A 9,441-nucleotide genomic window follows, 5' to 3' on the forward strand; every position below is an offset into this window, starting at 1 on the left:
TAACCAATAACAGCAGTATTGGAAAGCTATGCAAATCTGAGCCTTAGTATTCCAAGTATTTCTGAGGAAGAGAGATAGTAAAGTTACTAATTTTCATTTGTAAACACAAGCAGAATTCCAGTTCTATTATGATTAAAAGAAAAATGATTTTAGATATAAAGTCACTTTAGATACTACATTCAACACTAAATAAAAGAATGAAATTTTATCCCACCCAATTACCAACTATAATTTCAGGTTTTACAGCATTCATCAACCAATGTTATTAGTCTATATAATGAGCAATGTGCTAAAACCTATAATTTTTACATTATTAATAAAAGAAGTAAAAACTCAAAATAAAGCACAGAATTGGAATCTTTAGGTAGATCTAGACTTGTGCATTCAAATAAGCTCTCTAGGCACAAAGGCAAAAATTTGGGATAAAGTAGTATGTAACCAAAACATTAAAAACTTTCAAATTATTTCATGATTTTCTTTGAATTTTATTTTTTTGAATTTTTTTCTAAGGAGTATGACTTACATCTATGATCATATCATAATGTTTAGTATAAAATATTTCCTGGTGAAATTTTTATACTCCTTCCTTTTATGATAAGTAAAATATTACTAGCATATGTGTAGAAAAATGATCTCCAACAACTAGTCAAATTTTAGTAAAAATATGTAATTGTTTATTCCTATCTTTTAAAGTATTTTTTCTGCTTTTCTTCATATTCTGTAGGAATGTAAAGCTTAACATATCAATACTTGATGGAAAATACTTGTTCCATGCTATGTCTAAGATGTTTGATATTCAGACAGTTAGTGAGGCTAAGCTCACCTGCCTATGTTATAGGGTAATGATATCATTAAGCTTCTCTTCTGGAGGATTAACAACTACAGTTTGCAGACCAAAAATTAGAGAAAAAGAAGGGCTGTGAGGAGAGCCAACATTTTTACTCTACCCTTTCAAGTCAGTGAGGACGCAGAACATAGGAGAACCTGTACTGTAGCATCATGTAACTCGGTTTTGTCCCATATCTTCTGATCAAGGATATTAAGAGGCCACAGAGGAAGGTGATCGATGATGTAGAGTGTGCCTAAGGAGAGTCACATGGAGAGAAAACATTCTCTCAGGCTTTCACAGAGAGCAAATTGATCAAGCAATGGCCATGACTTATCCACATGGCTGACACTGACAAATGATCTAAAAAATGTGGTACAGGGTTTCAGGGTAAATCCTGAGGGGATTTGACTCATCTTGTCTGATAAAAAATTGCATTTCTTGTTATATAGGTCTTGCTTTATCTTGATCTTAACCATCCAGCAGAAAAGTATAAAAACAAGGTATAAAAAGCAAAGCAATATTAATATGCTACTCTGTAAAAGGCTCAAGTCAACAATTCCTGACATTGTCAGTCCTATGGATAACCCACCACTATTATGGACTACTGGGCTATATTAGATTATTTTGCTGAATTCATGCACCTACAAGATTTAAATGGCAATGAAATACCCATCTCTGGCAAAATTAAACGAAAAAGGGGTTACAAATGAAGAACCATTTTGTATCTGTATATATAAAATAGTTAGGATAGATATACAGCTACTTTCTCTTAATTCAATGAGAAGAAAGATTTGTACTAATAATGTTTGGACAGGATATCATATCTGCATCTTGCACTATGAATAACCACCATGAAGACAACAATATGCAATGTATTAATTATTGAAACTATGCTACTAATTGGTTTTGAAACTGGCTTGTTGCTATGTGTTTCTCAATAAAATTAATTAACAAAATTCTGGTCTGGGCACTTCAATGCAGAGGTGATTCTCTGTGAGTGCATGTCTTAAGTGTCACTGCAAATAGGTCAGAAGTGAGTTCCAGCAATAGTTTTGAGGATTACAAATTTAAAAATGATGAATTGTGTATGGCTGTTCCAAGGGTGAGACTCTTGTGAACGTCTCCTTGAACTTTTGTCCTTGGCATTGGGCCAGAAAAGCTTCTTTGGAAATTATGCCCTGAGGATGACCGAACGGTGTGTTATTCTGAACGTCGACTGTGTGAGACACTCAAATGATTACCGGGGGAGCAACGCCGCACCCTGTCCTCTTTATATGCACAGTTTCACCCTGCAATTTTCACACACTAGTTCTCGGTAAAGTTTCCAGGGAAGCAAGAGTTGAACTGAATATAATTTAATTCACAGTAAAATAAAATGAATACACAAGGACATAAAGGTAAAATAGATCAAGAATCAGACATACGTCACAGAAATTTTCTTACTTGCTTTTAGTATTTGATGTTTGAGAATAATTTAAGCTTAACAGGACTCTAGAGTGACAACTCTTCAAAAAGCTTTGATTCAGCAAGTTTTCCTCACAGTAAGTATCATTCATCAAATTGAAGGGAATAAGATCTTGTACTACAAAACTAAAAGTTTGTCAGAAAGATCCAGGTACACGCAGTATCTAGGCCTGACCTCAAGTAATGCTACATTTCATGAAACCAAATTATAGAGTTGGTGGCATCAAAGATTCAGCAAAGGTACATAATTTGAAACTATACCTTATTTATTTATTTATACTTTTTTTTTGGTGGAACTGGGGATTAAACTCAGGCCCTTGTACTTGCCAGGGAAGCATTTACTCTACTGAGCCATCTCCCTGGTCCCTGAAATTATATTTTAAAAATAAATTTTATTGTGAATGACCAAATTGGTAGAAGAAATTGGTTTGATTGGTCGATTGATTGATTGATCTGGTGCAATTTCTCACTACCCAACTCAGATTCACACTGATCCTCCTGTCTCAGCCTCCCCTGCACTGGTATTGCTGTGCCACCACGCCTGTGTTCCGGGGCCGGCACATCATGCAGTACTGGGTATCGAATCCCGATTTTTGTACTTGCCAGGCAGGTGCTTAGACCACTGAGCTATCTCCACAGCCCATGGGAGAAGATATTGTTAACAGAAAGGGAAGTCGATGCTGACACTGTGTCCACAAAAAGAGGCAGCAACTTTCTCTTGATGGAAAGGGTAAGGTTTATTTAAACTCCTGAAATCTTCCTGTGTTCAGTTGTGTGGGGGCTTTTACATCCAAATCTACTCAAGCTCATTTCTTTTAGTCCAAATTAAACTAAACCCCGGTCCCGAGGCTCAGCTCTGCAGATTCCTTTCCCCAGAAAGTGGTGCTTTCCTGGGGCAGCAGCTCTTCTCCATGCAGTCCTCTGAGTGGAGAAGAGGAGAGGGAGCCTGATGCTGCTCTCAACAAGAAGTGGGATACACGACCAGTCTTTAAAGCAATCCTCCTGCATAATTTATTTCAAATTAAATTTCACCTTCAACATTTTTAAGAACATTATGTCGATATCATTGTAATAAGTTGCATCTAATTTCCCACTAGTGAATTTAAGTGATACTGTGTAACAGCTTTAGAGACTAGGGGACAGTAAATAACATACTAAAACTGACTTCAATACTTTATTACACATCCTTATCAGTTGTGCTTTTAAAAAAGGTTATAATCATGAGCAAAGGCTTCGGAGGTATGTTCCGGTAGTCCAAACGTCTTGGGCAAATCCCACTGTTAACGTGGACTAGCTCTCCTTTTGGGTATTGGACTCTGTGCCCCTGCTCTGACATACATTATACAGATACGAGCTAGTGTTTGAGTAAATTATATTCATGTGGCTTGATGTTGAAGAATAAAAGCATTCACAATTTTACTGCTTCTTCCTTCTTACCTAGACTATAATCTTTAAAAATATAAGCAGAAAATGTCAATTTATATTCATGTCTATATAGGCTAATTATATCTTTTCACTTTTACTAAGTAAAGACATTAAAATTTTCAACACAATCTCAACTATGTTATTAAAGAATCTGTCACTAACACCCTGTAAGGTTTCTGAAAACACTCAGACTAAATATCTGATGTGATCTTTGAGCAGATAATTCCATCAGAACACCATGCAAAGTTGGAACTCCAGCAATGTGCCTGACTTCGTCCTCCTGGGGCTGACTGATTCTGCAGAGACACAGCTGGTCCTCTTCCTGCTCTTCCTCCTCATCTACCTGGTCACGGTGCTGGGGAATGCAGGGATGATCCTGCTCATCCGCCTGGACCCCCAGCTGCACACGCCCATGTACTTTTTCCTCACCCACCTGTCCTTCCTCGACCTCAGCTACTCCAGTGTCATCACCCCTAGAACCTTACAGGACTTAGTGTCCTCCAGCAAGAGCATCTCATTCCTGGGCTGCTTCACTCAGATGTTCTTTTTTGTTCTCTGCGGTGCTGCTGAATGCTTTCTCCTCTCCTCCATGGCCTATGATCGCTATGCAGCTATCTGCAGCCCTCTGCACTATCCAGTCATTATGTCTGCGAGACTGTGCTGGGCCCTGCTTTCTGGCTCCTATATTCTCGCCTTAGTTGATTCCACAGTCAATGCGCTCTGCATGAGCAAACTGCACTTCTGCAACTCTAATGTCATCCATCACTTTTTCTGTGACACCACTCCAGTGCTGGCTGTGGCTTGCAACGACATTCATGATCTTGAAGTCACTATATTCAGTTTTGCTGGTTCCACCCTTGTTCTGTCCCTCATCACTATATCCGGATCCTATGTGTCCATCCTCTCCACTATCCTCAAAATTAATTCCACTGCAGGAAAACAAAAAGCCTTCTCCACCTGTGCCTCCCACCTCCTGGGCGTCACCATCTTCTATGGCACCATGATCTTTACCCATTTGAAACCAAAGCAGTCCTACTCCCTGGGCAAGGATCAGGTGGCCTCTGTGTTTTACACCATTGTGATCCCCATGCTGAACCCCCTCATCTACAGCTTCAGGAACAGAGAGGTGAAGAACGCTGCACTTGGAGTCCTGTTGAAAAGACAGGGATGCAGCCAATTAAGATAACACTGAGCCTGGATATTCATAACTATCCTTTCCTGTTTGTTTTACTCTTATGGAAACTCTTTGATCACTTTTTGGAAACACTTGTATGTATCTGAATCAGTGGGTGCATATGTGTGCGTGTGTATGTGTGTGAGTGTGTGTGTGCATGTGTGTGCATTCCCTATGTTTTACTGGACAGGTTTTATCGTTTTCATCTACTTAATGAAAATTCTGTCATATTCTTCTGTGCTGTTTACAGTTTTCAGTGTGCTATTCAATCCTTTGCGCACACCTCTCTATACATCTACTATGAATACCCGTGATTGATCACTGTTTGAGTAGTCACTCTGATGTGTGCCTGATGTTGCCCTTCCAAGAAGACTAAGCTATTAAAGTGCAAACTCATTCATTTAATAATTCTTAGCCTTTCTCTAGCCCAGTCTTAGTGTTCACTGTCTCTGAACATAAAGTGAGATTCTTGTACCCTTATTGTGACTATTTCTTTCTCCATCTTTTGGTGACTGTGAGACAGTTCACTGGTTCCCTGTGGTCCACTCAAAAAAGCCTTGTCTTTAGAATTTAAATTTTACGTGAATGTGAACTGAGATAAAAAAAAAAACTCATAAAAATACGTGTGAATTTCTAGCTAAATGGGATTTTTTTTTGTCTTTTTGAGACAGTTTCCACCCTGCATTTTAGGCTGACCTTGAACTCATTTGTAGCCCAGGTTGGCCTTGAACTTGTGGCAATCATCCTGCCTCAACCTACCAAGTGTTGGGATTACAGAGCAGCACCACTATGCCTAGCCTTAACTGGATTTAAAAAAAAATAAGGTGGTGAAAGGTTCATGATGGCTATTTACATTCTATGTGGAAATGGAAATTCTGCAAGCCTGGAGTCTAATCCATTGCTATGTCTTCAAAGCTGTCTTATGGATAATGTCACACAGAACACTGCAGTGGCATCTGGTGCACTTTAAAAGGTGACAACAACTTTACATCAATACAATGCACACTGATCCCTCTAGTCTGCTCCTAGGTTGTTGCCTATGAGCTATTACAATGTGTAAAGGAATAGACTCTAAGAAAATCCAGCAGAAATCATTGATTCAAAGCCTTTAGGTATGTTTTTATCTCTCCCATATTTCTACCATTGACTTCCAATTGGAAATGAAAAATATCGAGTAATTCCTTCATTTTCACGTACATATAAACCTTGAGATTAGGTCCTCCACAGATATACAGGTTAGTATCAAATTCTCACCTCACTGGCAAGAGCTTTGTAGCACTGAGCAAAGTGCCTGCATCTACAATTTCTGACTTTTTCTCATTGATGATAAAAGGAAATCGTGCAACATTTTCTTGGAGATGTTACCACAGAAATGACTTGCAGCAATACATGTAGAATATTACCTCAATGGTCCACCACCTAGTAAGCCTGGGATATGCATGCGCTATTACTCTTGCAGAGGAGGAGCACTTCCCTAATTATGCTGAAATTTCTTCCAGTGAAAATTAAAGTGTCATAGAGTTTAAGTAGTGTGACCAAAAAATTTGTGTTGAAAAAAGTTATATGACGGGGAGTGGAAAATGCCAGACCAGAGGCAGGCAATACACACAACCGATTCTAGAATACTTAAAACATGTTTTATTTACACATACATATAGTTCATAATAATTCCGTTCATGCTGTGGACTTGGCGCGTGCTTGCGCATGCGCGTACACACACACACACACACACACACACACACACACACATACATTGCACTTGACCATTTCTCATTGCCCTTCCTGGGTTGGGCCTCTCTGCTTTTCTATTCCTGGGATCCCTTCCCCTTCAAAAATATGCTTTTACTTGTCTATTTCCTACCACCTCTACCATATTTTTCTCATTAAGTTGTCTACACATTGTGTTAATCATATAAGGGAAAGCATGCATTCCAGGATGTTTGTGAAAATCAGCAAATATACAGGTCTCTACAGAGATAAAGGAACCATAGGAGGTCACTGGGTTGCAACTTGAGTGAGCCGGTAATGAGCTAAAATCCAGGCCCGCTGGTGTTCAGACACATAAGTAGAGAAGCAGAAGGAATCGAAGGCAGCACAGGATGCACAGCTGCTCCGCGTGGGGAGGAGATTCCCATCGTGCTCTCCTTGAGAGACTCCAGCATCATCTGAGTGCTGACTTTGCCCAGAACAGGGAATCATCAGGAAGAGGCTGGGAACAGGCTCCCTCTGTGAGCAGCACACAGTGACGATCCCAGGATTTCCCTCAGGGTAGGACAGCATGGGGTCAGCTACCATCAGAGGTGGCTCCTGTCCTCTGCCTCAGGAGAGCAAGGAGGAGCGGTGCTTGGGCAAGGTCTCGCTAAGAACCACCTGCAGTGATGCCAGCATAGTAAGAGGACTTCAAATGGCATGTTCAAAACCTTGGAAGAAAATAGATAGTGACCTGCATGACAGTACCCTAAAAGATTGTCTTTCTGATGTGAAGGGGAAATTAAGGCTTTCTAAAGTAAATAGGAACCAATGATACTTTTCCCATCTAGACCTTAAAGAGGGGGTCGAGAATAATTAAGAGTTGGGCAGTGGGTGTAGACAGGAGTGCTGGGTCAGTAAATCAGCAATAAACTATCACTAGGAGACAGAGTACAGATTAAAAGGAGAGGAAATGGACAGGAAAGAAGGAAGCAAGGCATACTGAGCAGGCTATTTCCACAGGAGCAAGGGTAACTCATTCACTGCTCAGCATAATGTTTTAAAAGAAAATCATGGGCAAGTGAGACAGCTCAGTGGACTAAGGGCCTGCTTGGGCAAGTGCAGGGACCCTGCGGTGCTGAGCCAGCCACCGAATCCAGGCGTGTTAGTACACCCCTGTGATCCCAGTGCTGGAGAGGATGAAAACAGGAGGATCACTAGGAGTGCAAGTCACGTAGTGAGACCCTCTATTCATAAATGAAAAAAAAAGTGTCACCTCTTATGTTGGGCCTGCCAGATAGCTCAGCAGATTACAGTGCCTGCTTCGGCAAAGCACAGCAGCTGGTGTTCTATCCCCATCATGTTGTGCCGGCCCCACCGCCAGGGTGCACTGAGAGGGCAATGGAGAGTGGGCATGGTGATGGGCACCTGTAATCTCAGCGCAGGGTAGGATGAAACAGGAGGATAACTACGAGTCTGATCTGGGTAGTGAGGCCCTGCTCACTGTGTACTAAATATGTAATTTTAAAAAGAAAAAAAAATAGAGAATCACACATTCCAAGTACATTTTAATACCTTAGAGATATAGTTGTGAAGCAAATATACACAGAACCTATCTTTATGCACACTACAGCAGCAGGAGTGGATCTAAGTATAATCAAACTCACAACCAAAACTGATGAAACAGAACTCATAAGAAGTTAGAAGAGAAGCTGCACAATTATAGTGACAGGGAAAGAATTGTTTTATACTTTGACTTTGTTATTTTTATTATTCAGTAAGTGAGATGTGCACAAGGAAATACGATTAAATTGAGTTTTGTCTAATGCCATCATTTTATACCTTGTCTGTTGAGCTGAACAGCAACACACGACAGGAAACTGACTTTCCATAACATCGAGTTCCCGAACATTAAGTTTTTTCATTGTGATAAAACAGAGCCTAGAATTGTATTACAAAGCAATCGAACATCACTTCTTGTTGAACTTGTTAACAATGTTCACCAGCTAGTCCCGGCTGTGAAAGAGAACATTCCAGTTTCCGGTTTTCCTCTTGCTCCTCCCAGGTACTGTCTCTATTTTTTTCTTTTCAGTTCAAACAACAGCATGTTGTTATCCTAAAACAAAACCTTGACTATAACATTTCTTTAACAGAAGTGCAGCCGCGGTGCATATGAGAGAAACGCAGGGAGTGGGTCTTGCTGCTGCAACGTTTTTGAATTTTATACCAAGAATCTATGGAATTATTTTTGAACAATTACCCCTTTCTTCTTCAAAAGTATCCTAAAACATTATAATTTGAAAAATAAATCTGATGACTATGGCTGAATTTCTGTATGACAGAATCTTTTTACTTTTATTTTTATTTTTTATTTATGTGATACAGGGTCTTGCTAAGCGTCGTGGACTTGTAGTGATCCTCCTGTCTCAGCCTCCCCAGCACTGGGATTACAGGTGTGGCTGCGGTAGCTGACACTGGGCTCCCAGGCCCAGCATGGCATGCAGTGCCCGGGATCAGACTCAAGTCTTGCATTTACCAAGGAGGTGCTTAGGCATCTGCGCTATCTCCCCAGCCCGATACTGCAGAATCTTACCTATGATGTATTTCTGAAAATTTCATAATTTCATTTTTTAAAAAAATGTTAAGCATTGATTCTTTTGATAAACACTTGCTACTTCCTATAGAGATGAGTGACAAATTTGCACAAGTGACCAGAACGAATAAGAAACTGACATATAGAAGTATTACTTTTGAATTGAAAATGTACATCTGTATGTCAACACTGGAAAGCTATGTAGCTTTGATTGTTATATTCTGACAGACTACTCTTGGGAAAAATTATAGGAAAATCACCACTTAT

General features: G+C 39.9%; 1 protein-coding gene across 1 annotated transcript; it reads left to right on the top strand.

The window, feature by feature from the left end:
• Positions 1-3,956: 3,956 nt before the first annotated feature.
• LOC101571578 (olfactory receptor 8H1-like) lies at positions 3,957-4,904 on the top strand. Its single transcript, XM_004645792.1, has one exon. The coding sequence runs from the start codon at positions 3,957-3,959 to the stop codon at positions 4,902-4,904; it is 948 nt and encodes a 315-aa protein (XP_004645849.1).
• Positions 4,905-9,441: the final 4,537 nt, after the last annotated feature.

This window comes from Octodon degus, unplaced genomic scaffold (genome assembly GCF_000260255.1).
Source record: "Octodon degus isolate 3935 unplaced genomic scaffold, OctDeg1.0 scaffold00239, whole genome shotgun sequence".
Classification (NCBI taxonomy): Eukaryota; Metazoa; Chordata; class Mammalia; order Rodentia; family Octodontidae; genus Octodon; species Octodon degus.

Excerpts from the sequence above, each read along its gene's own strand:
- LOC101571578 (XM_004645792.1), top strand. The coding sequence starts at position 3,957 with ATGCAAAGTTGGAACTCCAGCAATGTGCCTGACTTCGTCCTCCTGGGG.